General features: G+C 45.2%; 1 protein-coding gene across 1 annotated transcript in view; it reads left to right on the top strand.

Moving 5' to 3' along the window:
- The first annotated feature begins 2081 nt into the window (after positions 1-2081).
- Positions 2082-17687, top strand: part of OGT (O-linked N-acetylglucosamine (GlcNAc) transferase) — a 36063-nt gene continuing 20457 nt past the window's right edge. The window contains exons 1-3 of the mRNA XM_044268627.1: positions 2082-2219; positions 15928-16108; positions 16410-16653. Coding sequence (XP_044124562.1) covers positions 2183-2219; positions 15928-16108; positions 16410-16653 — 462 coding nt within the window. The 5' untranslated portion in view covers positions 2082-2182. The remainder of the gene's footprint in view (positions 2220-15927; positions 16109-16409; positions 16654-17687) is intronic.

Genomic DNA, 17687 nt, shown 5'->3' with positions numbered 1-17687 from the left:
TTCTGTCCCAAGAGACATTCACAGTGCAGACTGCAGACTCACTCACAGACTGTCTTCAGCTCCAGCCCTCGGTCTCTCTCCTCAGGCAGCGTGTGTCCTGTGTAGAGGGGGCGTGTCTGAGTCTCTGCAGCTCAGAGGGCCCCACCAAAGGGGTACTGCGTAAGTGAAGTGACAGCAGTGAGAGCTCCCATCTGTATTGATGGAAGTGCTCATAGCAGCTCAGTGGGCCCCCCCAGGAGCATTGGGCCCCGGCACTTGCCCGGGGATGCCGGGTTATGACGCCGGCCCTGCCCCTGTGGGCCAGTCTGAGTTTGCCCAGGACCCCCGCTATTTAACTGTTTGAGAAGGCACTGGTGCTCCTGTGAGTGCTGCGGCCTTCTCTGTGCTTGGGCTACTTTCACACTAGCAATTTGGTTGGATCCGGCAGGGCTCAGCAAAAACGCTTCCGTTACTGATAATACAACCGTCTGCATCCGTTATGAACGGATCCGGTTGTATTATCTGTAACATAGCCAAGACGGATCCGTCATGAACTCCATTGAAAGTCAATGGGGGACGGATCCGTTTTCTATTGTGTCCGTTTTGCTCCGCATCCCAGGACGAAAGCAAACCGCAGCGGTTTGCTCTCCGGTATGAGAACAGAATGGAATGCCTTTTGGAGCATTCAGTTCTGTTCAGTTACGTTTTGTCCCCACTGACAATGAATGGGGACAAAACTAAAGCGTTTTTTTTTTCGGTATTGAGACCCTATGACAGATATCAATACCGGAAAATAGAAACACTACTGTGAAAATAGCCTTACCAAGCACAGCGCCGTACATTGTATAGCGGAAGTGCTTGGTATTGCGCTCAGCTCTATTCACTTCTATGGGGCTGAGCTGCGCCTAGGCCACGTGACTGATGAACATGTAGCTACTTGGCCTAGGAAAAGTTGTGAGAAGGTCTCAGCGCTCACAGCATCACCACTGCCTTTTCAAACTGCTGATCGGTGGAATCCCAGGTGTCGTACATCAACCGATCACCTAAACCAGGGCAGGGACTCCTAAGCCAGGGCAGGGACTCCTAAGCTAAGGCATGGAATCCTAAGCCAGGACAGGGATTACTAAACCAGGACAGGGACTCCTAAGCTAAGGTATGGAATCCTAGGCCAGGACAGGGACACCTAAGCCTGGGCATGGACTCCTAAGCCAGGGCAGGGACTCCTAAGCCAGGGCAGGGACTCCTAAGCCAGGGCAGGGACTCCTAAGTTAAGGCATGGAATCCTAAGCCAGGGCAGGGACTCCTAAGCAGAGGGAAAGTACTCCCTAGAGAGCAGAAGGAAATTATAGCAGCACCTGCATAGGACTGACCTCCCTTGGGCCCACCAGAGGAAATGATTGAGGCCCCATCCTCTGTGAATTTTGTTTTATTAGGGGTCCATTATTATGAGCCTGGGCCTCCTGGAGGCTCCGACTTCTGGTTTTCTGGTGGGCCAGTCCAACGCTGAGCACCAGTAACCACCAGTTATAATAAAATACTGCCACTGGTGAGTTACCATTCAGGTGCATGAAGTCCCCCACGTTGTGCAGAGTCAAAACCTCCTCCTGCATTAACATCAGCACACCATCATGGCAGGGGCTTCGATGGCCGAGCAGCTGCAAGCCTCCATCACCAAGCACAATGCCAATTGTGGGAAGGATGAATAGCTCTAGCACACAGGCTTGCATCAAACATAATAACGGTGCTGCTCCAGTGACTTCGTGATCCACCTCACCCCACCATTCCCCGTCCTCTCTATAGTACGTCTTTTACAATTCACCTAATTCCCGGTTCATAATAACAAATTCCCACAACAAAAATGGCTGCGCGAGCTCCAGGGCGGCGCATGCGCAGCCTGCTCTGTTTGTCGCATTGCACTAAGCGGAAGGATACTTTGCGTTTTCCGTGCACAAATTACGAATAAAGTTCACAAATCGCCCATTTATCGAATGAATGCCTTGTTAATTTTTGAAAACATTTGTTTTTACGAAACCGTTCTCTTAAGAAACCGTTTCCTATCAGGCTAATTAAAGCGGACGCGGAAGGAGACAGCGCCCTATTTTCTTTTCCCCCCCTGTAAGTAGATCCGGCGCTACAGCTAGGCGCCATTTCATCTTGCTGAGTGAGGCCGGAGCAGGGTTGAGCACGGACTCTCACCGACGACATGGCTGCATCAGTGGGGAGCGTTGCTGATAGTACAGGTAGGATGTGTGATGAGATTGCTGCTTTTATGTCGTGACATGGTGTCTGTCGAGGCGGCGGGCGGCGAGTCTCCCAGGGCGGGGTGCACAGACAACAAAGCGGCGGGTGATGCGTTGTATGTGGCGGACACGCAGTCACCCTGCAGCGCGTCCACTGCGGATAGCAAAGAGTTAAAGCCCATTCACCGCGGGCATATCTACATTATATTGTATTCATCCGCGAGGCCGCACAGTCATAGGGCCCTAATGAAGTCCCCCCGTCTAGTATCGGTGGGCATTACAGGGCTCCATGTGCCCAGGTGGCCTTTGTCACCCCTCGGGCCTCCAAGTATGGGCACCTCCATGTAGAGGCATGAATTGTCCCCAAGCTCAGCTGCCTATCTCCGACAGTAAGCTCCTACACCGAGCTGTGTGCACGAGCCAAGCCCAGATGTTACATTGGGACCTAATGAGATGCGGACTTGTCCCTCATTATTCAGAGCGTCTTTCCAGGTCAATGGTGCTGGGCCTTCGGAGCAGACGGTTAAAACGGGCAAATCCTATTTTTGCCTAAATTCAGATGATCCTGGTATCGGGAGCTGTTCCTGGGGGAGAAGGCAGTTCCACCCTGAGCTAGGACGGCCTGTTTCTCTGCTTAAAGGGGTATTCCCATTGTCTGATAGGTGTGGGCCCTGCACCCCCCATAGCTCTGTGTGCTTTTATTGTGTAAAAAAAAAAAAAAACTGATTTGATATATACGCAAATTACCCTGAGATGAGTCCTGTACGTGAGAGGAGTCAGGGACAGGACTCGCCTCAGGTTAATTTGCATATGTATCAAATTGTTGTTTTTTTACACAATAAAAGCACACAGAGCTATGGGCACTGGGTATTGCAGATGTGCTAGCGGCCATCTAGCAGCCCATGTCCTCAGCTCTATACACTAAATCCCGGTGACAGGTTCCCTTTAAAGTAAATGGGTCTGCGATTCGCTGCGGCTGCCCCGCGGTCAGTGTTCGTGCATTGCGTTTTGCGGTCCACAGCACGGCCACGGGGTGCACATTTTGTGTGCAGGAGGCCTGAATGATAAAACTGTAGAAAAGGTTATAATGGAAAGCTTCTGAGCGGCGTGCCACAGCCCCCCCGCATTGTTATTTCTCCTAGAATTGACAGAATTCCCCTTTGTCACAGCAGAGTGTCCTTATGGACAGACCCCCCCCCCCCCCCCCCCCCCCAATAATGACACCCAGTTGTTTGTTTATAAGTTTCTAATGGAAATGCCCGAGGAGCTATAGACCAGACTTCTAGGAAATGACGTTCCAGAGTTATTTCATGAGTGGTACGAGGACCCGTCACCACAACATGCACTGTGTGCTATAGAGCAGGAGGCGCTGAGCAGATCTGGGAAAAGATTCAGGAAAATTAGTAATTTATACATTTACAGCTCTGCATTTTGTATCTTGGGGTTCTGCATCTTTTTTAAACTGACCTATCCTCAGGATAGGTCATCAGGATCTGATCGGCGGGGGTCCGACACCTGGGACCCCCACCGATCAGCTGTTTGAGAAGGCAGCAGCGCCATGGCCTTCTCACTGTTTACCGCTGGCCCAATGACGTCACGACTAGAATCAATGGCCTGGGCGGGGCTAAGCTCTGTTCACATGAATGGAGCTTAGCCACGCCCAGGCCAGTGATACTAGTCGTGATGTCACTGGGCCTGCGGTAACCGGCGAGAAGGCTGCTGCAAGCACCATTTCCTTCTCAAACAGCAGATTGGCAGGGGTCACGGGTGTCGGACCCCCGCCAATCAGATGCTGATAATCTATCCAGAAGATAGATCAGTTTAAAAAACTGCAGAACCCCTTTAAAGGGGTTGTATAAGACTGGAGGGACCTGTAAAGGAAAGATTACTTGCCCACTTCCCGCTCCTCCGGCCCCGCGATGCTCCGCTGGGTCCATCCATGTGAGCATCCAGTTTGACATTGCTGCAGTCAACCACTGACCCGTCTCTGTACAGCATTGAAATGTATGGGCTTAGCGGAGGTGAAATTCATTATAGCCGAAGTCTCGCAAGACTTTGAATAACTTCAAACTTTGATTATTCAAATTGAAAACGGTGAAACCCATACATTTCAATGCTGTACGGAGACGGGCCTTCCTACTGCATTCAAACAAAACGTCTTCGGATCTGTGATCCAAAGTGCACTTCGCTCCACACTAGGTACGACAAATGGTCCGCTCTCTGCTGCGTCCAGTGAGGGAGCCCAGCGGAGCAATGCAGGCCGGGGAGAGAAGAAGCGAGGAGCCAGTGCCGGAGAGCGGGGAACTCCTCTTCCCTTTACAGCTCTGGCCAAGTGTGAGGGTTTGCCAACACCACCCTCAAACAGCAAAGCTGTAGATGTAGAAATGGCAAGTTTTACTGAATCTTTTCCCACAAATCGATATAATTCTGTTAAGAACGTGCTGCCTGCAGACTGCGTTTTGTGGCGACAGGTCCTCTTTAAAGTGGTTACTAAAATGACCTGTCAATTGAAGGTGACGGGTCCTCTAAGACTAATGGCATCATGCTTCATCTCAGATGCTGGCTTCAGGGCCTCTTGGGGAGAACATGATGTGATCCACAGCCCCAATAGAGAGCAGTGATTAATTTCCTTGTGCTTGAGAATTGTCTTCTCTGAGCTAATTCCTAACTCATCCACTCGGAGGAAAGATTTGGAAGGCCCTGTTCACACCATGTTTTTGTACTGTCAGACATGGTCTTCCATAGGAAAAGCGTGCAGATGTTTATTGTAACTTGCGTATAGACTTTTATTCTGCAGAACGTTTAGGCTGTCGATATGACAGGTTGAGTCTGTATATGTGATATACACTGATCCGCCCTAGCCTGATAAGGCTACTTTCACATCTGCATTCGGTGCGGATCCGTCTGGTATCTGCACAGACGGATCCGCACCTATAATGCAAACGATTGTATCCGTCCTGACTTGCATGTCAATGGGGGATTGATCCGTTTTCAATTGCACCATATTGTGTCAGTGAAAACTGATCCGCTCCCATTGACTTACATTGTGTGTCAGGACAGATCAGTTTGACTCTGCATCACCAGGCGGACACCAAAGCACTGCAAGCAGCGTTTTGGTGTCCGCCTCCAGAGCAGAATGGAGCCAAACTGATGCATTCTGAACGGATCCTTATCCATTCAGAATGCATTGGGGCTGAACTGATCCGTTTTGAACCATTTGTGAGAGCCCTGAAACGGATCTCACAGGCGGACCCTAAAACGCCAGTGTGAAAGTAGCTTAACCTCCACAAGACCTCTGAATGTGTCCTGTGGTATCTGTCACCCAGACATTTGCAGTGAGGGAGGGACTCCATGGATCAGACCTGTTTTTCCAGCACATCCCATAGATCAGTGATGGCGAACCTATGGCACGGGTGCCAAAGGCGGCACTCCGAGCCCTCTCTGTGGGCACCCACACCCTGGAAAAAGTCTACAGTGTACCAATATGCCTTAGACTTTTCCTGCCATTCAGCAGCGCAGGGCGCACTATGATCGGCACAGGCAGCGCACTGAAGGCAGGCAGGATATTGTAGATAAATGATAAAGTACATGGAAGATATATTATATTGGACTGTAGTATTCAAGGTAAATTGCTGTGTTGGCACTTTGCGATAAATAAGTGTTTTTTTCTTTTTTTGCAGTTTGGGCACTCGGTCTGTAAAAGGTTCGCCATCACTGCCATAGATGCTCTATCTATCAGATTGGAGTCTTAAGAATTTGGCAAAGTCAATACATTGAGCTCTTTATCATGATCCTTAAAGGGGTTCTCCGGGAATTTAAAAAAACTGAAAATACTTAAATATTTTATAATATATTCACAAATACTTTTCATTACTTAGAATGGCTTGTTTGGTCTGGGGAGCAATCATTAGGAGAAATAAAATGGGCACCATCCTATCAGTACACACAGCACCTGTCCTAATCACACAGGAGGACAAGTTACTTCATCACAATGGGCCACAGTGCTGCCTTATTCTCTGCTCTGCTTGTCAGGAATCATGATCCTGAATACAGGTGAATCTCTGGGAATGGAGGAGATGAGGAGACATAAGAGGAGGTGGGGATGTGGCTAATGGTCTTGTAAGCAGTCTCCATTACCACAGCCTGTCCGTCCTCTGTTCTGTCCTCATTAACTAAATTCTCCAGAGATTCAGCTAATCCCTGACTAGTAGAGAGGAGGATGAGGCAGCGCTTTACCTCAGCGTTGTAAAGTAACTTGTCCTCATGTGTGATCAGGACAGGTTTTGTGTGAATCAATAGGGCGGTGGCCATTTTGTTTCCCCTGATTGCTCCCCAGACAAAACGAGCCGTTATAAGTAATGAAAGGTATTTGAGAATATATTTATAATAAAGTAATATTTAAGTACCGGTATTTTCATTTTCTTAATTCCCAGAGAACCCTTTAAACTATTCTTGAAGAGTTTCTGCGGTGTGGTAGGGTCCATTGTCCTGCTGAAAGAGGCCACTGCCCTCAGGGAATGGGCTTGGTCCACAATGTTCAGATAGGTGGCACATGTCGAAGTAACATCCACATAAATGCTGGGACCCAAGGTTTCCAGGCACCTTGTTCAGAGCATCACATGGATTGTGCCGTCTTGTCTTCTACTGCATTCTCTTGCAATCTGTTCCTCAGTCAGTGTCACGCAGGCAGGCCACATGAGGGAAACAAAATCTGATTTATCAGACCAGGCCTCCTCCCATTAATCCATGGTCCAGTTCTGATTCAGATTTGCCCATTGTAGGCTTTGTGTGGGACAACAGGCGTCAAGACGAGCAATCTGTGGCTCTGCAGCCCCTTGTACTCAAGCTGTGATCTTCTGTGTTAGGGCTCTTTCACACTTGCGTTCTTTTCCGGCATAGAGTTCCGTCGTCGGGGCTCTATGCCGGAAGAATCCTGATCAGGATTATCCCCATGCATTCTGAATGGAGAGAAATCCGTTCAGGATGCATCAGGATGTCTTCAGTTCAGGACCGGAACGTTTTTTGGCTGGAGAAAATACCGCAGCATGCTGCGCTTTTTGCTCCGGCCAAAAATCCTGAACACTTGCCACAAGGCCGGATCTGGAATTAATGCCCATTGAAAGGCATTAATCCGGATCCGGCCTTAAAGGGAGTCTGTCACCTCCATATGGCCATATACAGTGCTTCCATGGCTCTGTAGCACACCTATACAGGATTGTAACGGTACCTTTGTTCTTTTCTTTAGACTTGCACCAGCAGGAAAAACGAAGTTTTATTCATATGTAAATGAGCACTCCCTTTAAGCTAAACGTCCTGTCGGCGCATTTTTCTGAATGGTTACCATGGCTGCCAGGACGCTAAAGTCCTGGCAGCCATGGTAAAGTGTAGTGGGGAGCAGTATACTTACCGTCCGTGCGGCTCCCGGGGCGCTCCAGAGTGACGTCAGGGCGCCCCACGCGCATGGATCACGTGAGCCGCACGGACGGTAAGTATACTGCTCCCCACTATTACTATGGCAACCAGGACTTTAATAGCGTCCTGGGTGCCATAGTAACACTGAACGCATTTTGAAGACGGATCTGTCTTCAAATGCTTTCAGTTCACTTGCGTTTTTCCGGATCCGGCGTGTAATTCCGGCAAATGGAGTACACGACGGATCCGGACAACGCAAGTGTGAAAGAGGCCTTAGACATTTCTACCACAGCCAGCTTCATCTTTTTCAGCAGTTTGTGCTGTAGTAGCTCTTCTGTGTGATGAGACCAGACAAGTAACCTGTGCTCCCAGCATGCATCTGTGTGCCTTAGGTGCCCTGAACCATTTTGTCAGGTTACTGGTGGTTGTTCCATTTTTGATAAGTACCAACCACTGCATATCTGGAAAACCCCACAAGATCTGCCACTTACAAGATGCTTTGAGCCAGTCATATAGTCATCATAATTTGGTCCTTTCCAAAATCCTCTTTACGGAATTTGTCGTAGGCTAAGCATCTTAGTACTGGAAATATACCCTAATCTGGTAAAACATTAAAGGGGATCCGGCTCCTGATATTGAACTGTCTTCAGGATAGGTCAATAGTACCTAATCAGTAAGGATCCCACACCCCACTCCCCCACCGAGCAGCCATTCCCTGCAGTTTCCCCCGCCAGCTTCTGAATGGAGCAGTGAGCGCAGCTCTGGTCAACGTGTAGCGGCCGTGCCAGATTACTCTGCTCCCATTTAATGAAACCGATAGACTGGAGCAGCACCCTCCTACGGCAGAATATCCGATCAGATCCCATATGATCTACGGGTGCTGAAGGCTAAATATTTTTTTTTTTTTTTTTTAGAACACTAAAATGTAATAAAAACTAAAACCTAGAGTGATACTGTGTTAGCCTGAACAATCTGTGATGTTGTACTTTTGTGTTAAAAAAGAACAAAAGTATTATAGAGGAAGCTTACCTTTTGGCTAACCCCAAAAAATTATCTCCGCTATATTTTATAATTTTTTAATTGTCTTTTTAACTCAAAAGTATTCAATCACTTCCTGACCGCCCATAGGATATAAATGTCCTATGAGAGAAGGCAGGGACAGTTCCCAGGTGTCCCTGCCTTCTAGATCGCTGTATACACAGCGTTCAGCGAGCGCTACGCGCTTCCTGTTCTGGCCCAGTGGTCATGTGGCTGGGTGGGTGCAGGAGCTGTCGGGTCTTCCACAGACCACAATCGGCCCTGCACTGAGGCTGTGCAGTGCTTTATTATGCAGACACTAAAACATTATTTTTTTTGTTTAAAAAATTCTATTGCGTAAAACTTAAATAAGAAAAAGTAGACATATTAGGTATTGCCACGTCTGTAACTATCTTCTCTATAAAAATGTCAAATGACTTAACCCCTCAGGTGAACACTGTAAAAATAAATAAACTGCTAAAACAACCAATTTTTTGGTCACTTTGCCTCATAAAGTGTAATAATGAATGATCTGAAAATCATATGTACCCAAAAATTGTACCAATAAAAACATCAACTCTTCCTGCAAAAAAACGAGCCGCTGCACAAGATGATTGGCAAAAAAATAAAAAAACATATGGCGTTCAGAAAATGGAGACACAAAAACATAAAACATTTTTGAAAAAGCATTTGAAAAAAAAATTATGTTCAACTGAAGCACACAAAGTAGACCTATTTGATATCATTGCGTCCGTAACAACCCACTGTCCTGTCAGATAATTGTTGTAAATAAAATACAGTGCAATTTTTGTTACCTTGCCTCACAAAAAATGTATTATAGAGCAATTAAAAGTCATATGTACCCCCAAATAGTACCAATCAAACTGCCACCTTATCCCCTAGTTTCCAAAATGGGGTCACTTTTTGGGAGTTTCTACTCTAAGGGTGCATGCTTCATATGGGACATGGCATCTAAAAACCAGTTCAGCAAAATCTGCCTCCCAAAAACCATACAGCGCTCCTTTTCTTCTGCGACCTGCCGTGTGCTTTTACATCGGTTTACAACCACATATGGGATGTTTCTGTAAACCGCAGAATCGGGGTAATATTGAGTTTTGTTTGTCCATTTAAAGAAAAAAATTGATTAAAATACAAAATCTGCCAAAAAAGTGAAATTTTGAAATTTCATCTCCATTTTTCTTGAAACAAAGTTTGTAAGATCAGTTTTGAGTAACTTAAGTGACTTCAGACCTGAACTGGTCCTTAGAATACTTTCACACTGGCGTTTTGGTTTCTGTTTGTGAGATCCGTTCAGGGCTCTCACAAGTGGTCCAAAACGGATCAGTTTTGCCCTAATGTATTCCGAATGGAAATGTATCCGCTCAGAATGTATCAGTTTGCCTCCGATCAGTCTACATTCCGCTCTGGAGTGTGGCACCAAAAGGCTGCCAAACGGATCCGTTGTGACACACAGTGTAAGTCAATAGGGACGGATCAGTCTTCTATGACACAATCTGGCACAAAAGAAAACGGATCCGTCCTCCATTGACTTTCAAGACGGATCAGTCTTGGCAATATTAAAGATAATGCAAACGGATCTGTTCTGAACAGATGCATGCTGTTGTATTATCTGAACGGATCCATCTGTGCAGATCCATGACGTATCCGCGCCAAACGTGAGTGTGAAAGTAGCCTTAAAAAGTGGGTTTTGGAAATTTTCTTAAATTTTAAGAATTGCTTCTAAAATTCTAAGCCTCCTAACGTCTTAAAAAAAATGACATTTACCAAATGATTGCAACATAAAGTAGGCATATGGGGAATGTTAAGTAATAAATATTTTGAGGTATCACTTTCTGTTGTAAAAGCAGAGAAATTCCAATTTAGAAAACAGTGAATTTTTTTAAAAATGTTTAACTTTTGGATTTTTTAAAAATAAATATAATTAAAACGCATTGACTCGAATTTACCATTAACATGAAGTATAATGTGTCACGAGAAAACAATCTCAGAATGGCTTGGATAAGTAAAATGGTTCCAAAGTTACCACATAAAGTGACGCATGTCAGATTTGCAAAATTAGGCCTGGTCACGAAGGGGGTAAATGGCCCGGTCTAGAAGTGGTTAACGTCAAATAGACTACAGTTTCAAAGGTTGCATATGGCTCACAGAATTTATACATAAACCAAATAAAAACATATAAAACATGATATATACCAATATGTGACGTACTAAACCTGCCAATTTTTTTTTATTATAAACAAAATGTGTCAAAAAAGATGATAAAATGTAATCTTTAGTGTTCGGTCATTTCATTCAGCCCATCCGCCCCACTCTTTAACAATCTAGTTTCATTCTCAGTTAATTGTTGGAATGTGTTCTTCGCGTTATTAGGGATCCAGTTGATAATAGTAAGGTATGAAGGCAATGTCGGGACACACCGACAGTATTTTGATTAATATTAATGTGAAGCGCATAGTTTGGCTGGTACGATCCATGTATTGAAATCTGCAGGGGCATTCTAACGTATCTCACGAAAGAGTAAATGCAGTTGAAATAACTTTTATCTAAAAGTGTTTGGATACTGTAGAAATAGGAGGCACTGCCATGTGATTTAATATCGCCCCATAGACATTGGACATGTTCACAGCTGAAATTACCAACAGTTAGGGTATTTGGGTTGACATTGGAATTACGCACAGAAGGGAAAGCACTGGGGGTGAAAATTGTAAGAGGAATTGACAAACTAAGGCTACTTTCACACTAGCGTTAGAAGAATCTGGCAGGCTGTTCCATTGCCTGCTGGATCTGGAAAGCCGTATGCAAACAGATATCATTTGTTTCCGGAAGCGGATCCGTCTGACAAATGCATTGCTATACCGGATCCGTCTCTTCTAGAACACCTGGTGCCAGATCTGGCAAGTGCTCCGGAATTTTGGCCGGAGAAAATACTGCAGCTTGGCCAAGTACCGTAAAAGGAACTGAAGACATCCTGATGCATCCTGAACGTATTGCTCTCCATTCAGAATGCATTGGGACAATACTGAAGAGTTTAATTTCCGGTATTGAGCCCCTGTGACGGAACTCAATACCGGAAAACTTTATTGCTAGTGTGAAAGTAGCCTAACAGTACTGGTAAATATAAGGGGGATTTTATCACTACCTTCAAGGGGGCTTAAATGAAGATTAGGAATATACTACTTAATCCTACATTAAAAATGGCTAATCCCAAACAATGTGCAAATTATCTGTAGAAAGAATAGAAATTTGGAAAATATGCCAGTGTGTTTCAACACTTCCATCAATATAACAGTGACCCATCGTTTCTACGCCTTCCCATTATTAGGCTACCTGCACACCTTGCGGATTATGCATGGAGAGTAATACAGTACCAAAAAAGTGTATGAGATTGGACAAATTTCAAGTATACTTAGCTTCTTTTTTTTTTTTCCACCTGCTACAATGTCTACGGCGAGCGCTTGCAACAGCTAATCACTGGGTGTACAGGGAGTTAGACCCCAGCCCATCTGATATTGATGACCTATTCTGAGGATAGGTCATAAATATCCAAAAACCAGAAAACTCCTATAAAGGGTTGTTTACATCACACCAAAACATGAGTGCTGTCTTGCACTAGTACTACTTTGAAGTACCTGAGCTTGGCGTCATTGGGACCTCCTAGCACTGGCCAAGTCAGAGTCATTGCTACAAGCCCTGCCTGACTGGGCAAATATTGGTTTTCCATGATGGGACAGCCGTTGAGGTGTTTGTCACCAGCTTTTGTTGACAGCCTTTTGCTTTCATGTGAAAAGATGTTCGACTCTTTGGAAATTAGTTGTTATTACATAAAGATGGACATGTTATGATACCTGGCACCTCTACTGATAAGCTATCTTTGGCAGGTGCAGGAACCAAAAAAGTGGACATAGCCAGAAACTAAAGGCTCCCTCCGCTGTTTAGTAGTCCTGCTGGCATGCTGAAGCTCAGCTCAGGTCCCAATTAATTGGCTTAAAGGAGTTGTCCACTTTTGTAATATTGATGAACTATCCTCAGGATAGGTAATCAATATCAAATTGGCGTTGGCCCAACAGCCGGCACCCCTGCTGATCATCTGTTTGAAGAGAACACAGCATCATATGAGCACTGCTTTCTCTTCTCTATTTGCCTTCCTGCCGTCAACATCACAGCAGAGAGCAGGTGTAATTACAACTCCGCAATCCCCATTCACTTCTGTGGGACAGCTACATCCTATTTAGTTGAAGCCCTTTAAATACCTTTTCGAATGACTGCAGACACAGAGGCCCCTGTGCTAACCAGTTGTCTTACAGCCAGACACAAGATAGTGAGGAAGGAGGGGGGCATGACTGATCCCCCTCGGGGACACACACAGGAGATTCCTTTTATATATGTATTCTTTTACATGCAAATTCACATAACCAGTGTATCAATGGTCAATCAGTTAAAGATGATGGGCAACCCCAGAATTATCAACAGTATGATTATAGTAGGTGACCTGTGATACTTAAAGGGTAACTGTCATGTTTTCATCAAAAAATCTATTTTAGCATATGTTACTGCTGCAGCATTATGCATAAAGCGATCTTTACTTTCTTCACATACCACTATTTTAAGAGTTTTCCCCTTAAGTTACAGCTGTTTAAACATTTACAATATGAGGACCTTCTCAGGATGGCTCCTCCGCCAGTTCTCAGAGGCCAAAACTGCTTTTGCTCACTTCCCATACACACATGCTGTAGCCAGCAGCTCCCTGCCAGCCAATCAGATTGGATTACTGAGAGACACGCCTCCTCACTCTGGAGCCTAATGCAGGCGTGCAGTGTGAAGGACCGCCCCTCTGTCTTCTGTTTACATTAAGTTGGGAGACAGACCAGCCAGCCCTAGTAACAGTCTTTTAAGGGAGCAGTGGAAAGGGACAGAGGACATTAATGAAAGCTGTTATTATAAGGTAATTACAGATCTTTTGCCAATCAGACTAACATAAGTATACATGCCTAGCTCTAATAAAGTAGTAAATAAAATGAGTTACACTAACTTTTAATACGAAGAAGGGTCCTACCACTTTGTCGATTTGTGGTCCCTTTTGGGGGTCCCTTATGTCTAGATGCTGGGTCTCTGACCTTATTCGTCCATGCTTGGCCTGAGCTAATCTTTACGCTCAGGGAGCAGAGCGCTCACCCTGACAAGGGTGACCCCACTGAACCGACCCTTATATCTAACTAGAGGTCCCTGCTTGCCCCAGTTGAACTTGTCACTGCCCAGCTTCGTCAGGGGACTATAAAAGACAGGCTCAGCATTGGTCAGCAGCTTAGGCTGTAAAGGTAATGCCCTACATCAATGACAGTGTTGACACTGGGAAGGGAAGTGAAGCGTATGGCAGCCATACAGTCCCTTGATGATTTGGCTTTATACGCCAAGGAAACACGTTGGGACATAATTTACTTAGTTACTGGGGTCTCGCTGCTATTACCCTGACGAAGCTGGGCAGTCAAGTTCAACAGGGGCAAGCAGTGGCCCCTAGTTAGATGTAAGGGATGGCTCAGTGGGGTTGCTCTTGTCAGGGTGAGCGCTTTGCTCCCTGAGCGTAAAGATTAGCTCAGGCCAAGCATGGACGAATAAGGTCAGAGACCCAGCATCCAGACATAAGGGACCACGAATCTACAAAGTGGTAGGACTGGTCTTATTTCCATGTACGGAGAATCATTGCACGAGCGTCACTTTTTGTACTGTTGTATGGGCTGTTTATTTTCTAATGTATTACACCCACTATATTCATACTGTTGTATAGTCTTTTATATCAAAGAAAGGAGATTAGAGGGCCTCTCATGGGTCCAGACTTTATAAACCATCAGGGTATGTGGGGCATACAATGGGGATCTAATGGTGCTTAATATTTATTCGGGGCGCCGCTCCATTCGCCCGCTGTGGCACCTGTTAAATTCTCCCGCCCTGTATACTAATTTTAGCATCGGCACAGGGAGAGCGCCACAGCCAGGGGAGAAGGCGAGCCTTTTTTTTCCTCCCTGGCTGTGACGCTCTCTGCTGTGACTGGACAGCGCTACAGCCAGGGAGGAGGAGACGCCCTTTGAGAAACCCTGGTGTCTGCTCCTCCCTGTGCAGATGCTAAAATTAGTATACAGGGCAGGAGAATTTAACGGGTGCCGCAGCAGGCGAATGGAGCGGCGCCCAGAAAAAATGGTAAGTGCTATTAGATCCCTGTTGTATGCCCTACATACCCTGATACTTAGTTTATAAAGTCTGGACCCATGAAAGGTCCTCTAAGGTGTAATGTTTTCCAATTTTGTGCTCTTATGTTTGGTATTCTTTTAAAATTGTTGATGTTGTTTTGTACTGTAACAGGCCTTGTTACTTGTGGTAGGTGATATTTTCCCATAGTGTTATTTGGATTGAACTGTGAAAACATTTTACCTTATGTCTGTCCTAGAGCCATGGTAATAGGAAATGTTGTTTGTGTCCCCCCCCCCCCCCCCCCCCCCCCCCTCGGTATTTTCACTCTGTGCGTCTTCTTTCTTTTTATTATATTTCATTCACTTTGCGCCTTCAGTTCCTTGGCACAATACTTGTGCCTGCTACAGTAACCACAGCTAAAGCTGATGCATATTATTATTTAGATGGAAAGTACCATTAATTCCATGGCGCTGTACAGTGTGCACATACATAATATAAATAGTACTATTTACAGACTGGTACGGGGGGACCCTGCCCGCATACAATACGGCATATAAGTAGATAAAAATGATGCTGGATTGCCTTCCTTTGTGATATGTTTTTGAGAAAGAAACCACCTCTGATGGAGGGGAGATCGGGGTGGACAATTTACTGTAGACTTTAGGAGTCACTTGGATATTTTTGTAGCCAAACCTTTTCTTGATCCCAGTAATCCCATACAGCAAAAAAAATCAGTTCTGTCCCTGGAATAGATGGAAAGGCGTTACCATGCTGGCTTTGTAATCTGTAACGACGTAGGTCTTCATGGACGATATAAACACAATAAGGTAGAACTTTTTAATCAAAACTATTTGCACAGTTGCTCCTTTAAATAGATGCACGGACAATAGAAAGCGTGTACTTGTGCACATAACCGTACAGTAGTTCAGTGTATGTGTTTCCAGGGCTCTGGTGACTTTTAGTTAAAACCTAGGCTTCATTTTATTTGCTTTGCATCACTTTTTAGTTTGTCATTTTTTTTTTTTCCCATTCTCTAATTTTTCCTTTCCCCCCCGAATGTTTGGTGATTCTCTAGAACCAACGAAACGTATGCTTTCCTTCCAAGGGTTAGCGGAGTTGGCTCATCGTGAATATCAGGCCGGGGACTTCGAAGCCGCAGAAAGACATTGCATGCAGCTTTGGAGACAAGAGCCTGATAACACCGGTGTTTTACTACTTCTCTCTTCTATTCACTTTCAGTGTCGCAGACTAGACAGGTCAGTATTTCCTCGCTTGCTCTGTATACATGTAGTTTATCACACAGTTCAGGTTGCTGAATGTGAATTTCTGTTGGGCTCATGACATGGCAGAGGTCAGACCTCGGCATTGGTGAATGTGTGTAGGACTGCTTGGATCCTGACCAACCTGTATGACTGAACTATGTTGAAGTTTCTTAAGATGTCTTTAGATTCCAGTGTCTGGGAAGAATAGAAGCTGTAGTAGACGGCGACCACTGAAATAGGGTGTCTTGTATTTATGGGTGTAATTCGGTGCTGAGCTTTGACTTGTGTTTTGTAGGTCCGCACATTTTAGTACACTGGCAATTAAGCAGAATCCACTACTTGCTGAAGCCTATTCCAACCTGGGAAATGTCTATAAAGAAAGAGGACAGCTGCAGGAGGCCATTGAGCATTATCGGCATGCACTACGTCTGAAACCGGACTTTATCGATGGATATATCAATCTCGCTGCTGCTCTTGTGGCAGCTGGGGACATGGAAGGAGCAGTGCAGGCCTATGTGTCAGCTCTTCAGTACAATCCTGTAAGTGACGGACTACCATACACATGCTATAGCTCCAGATTACTGCAACTTCCTTCTTACTCCCTGTTTTCCTGGAGCCTTAACTTTTTTTTTCCCCCATTCACATAGCTGTATGAGGACTTCTAGTGGGAAGCTGGAAATAAATTCTAGATGGGGGTGGAATTGGAACAAAAAAACAATTCCACCTTAATTTTTTTTTTTTATAGTTACTTTTACAGAACTAAGTAAGGGCTTTTTTTTTGTGGGGTGATCTGTAGTTTTTATTAACACTATTTTGGAGTGTTTTTGATCACTTTTTATTCATTTTTCTTAGGGAGATGAAGCAAGGAAAAAGTAGCAAATTGGCCTTTTTGATTTTTTTTAAATATTAAGTCTGGCTGTGCAAATCTTTATTTTTATGGGGAAGGGGAGTTATTTAAGGCTACTTTCACACTAGCGGCAGGACAGATCAGACAGGCTGTTCACCTTGTTGTATCCGTCCTGCCGCTATTTCACTGAACCGTCGCTCCTTCTCCATTGACTATAATAGGGAAGAGGCGGAGCTCCGGCGCAGGGCACGGCGAAACACTGAAGGACTAAAAGCACTGCATGTCTGGCGGCCTCTCACCGCGAACTGCTGCGCTGGCGAGATAGCAGCAGGACAGATCCGACAGGGTGAACAGCCTGTCGGATCCGTCCTGCCGATAGTGTGAAAGTACCCTAAAATATTTTGAAAAACACATACCTTGATTTACCTGATTATTTGATCACTTGTCCCATAGACTGCAGTGAATTACCATTGCAACCTATGGGACATTCAATATGTTCATATGGAGCCCTGTCACCTGCTGGCCTCCATAGTAACTACTGCTGTGTGAAATAGCAGAAACCTGTCGGCCATCTTAAAAGTCCTGACCAGTGATAGCTAGAGCTGGTCAGAAGGTTGGCTGTCTGACTCTTCTGAGCACTGTACTGGCTTTCTGATTTGATTAAATTCTACATTTTAGATAATAATTTCTTGCAGATGATCATTTAGTCCTTGATTGTATACTTCA

This window comes from Bufo gargarizans, chromosome 9 (assembly GCF_014858855.1).
Source record: "Bufo gargarizans isolate SCDJY-AF-19 chromosome 9, ASM1485885v1, whole genome shotgun sequence".
Lineage (NCBI taxonomy): Eukaryota > Metazoa > Chordata > Amphibia > Anura > Bufonidae > Bufo > Bufo gargarizans.
This window is presented reverse-complemented; position numbering and strand designations above follow the sequence as displayed.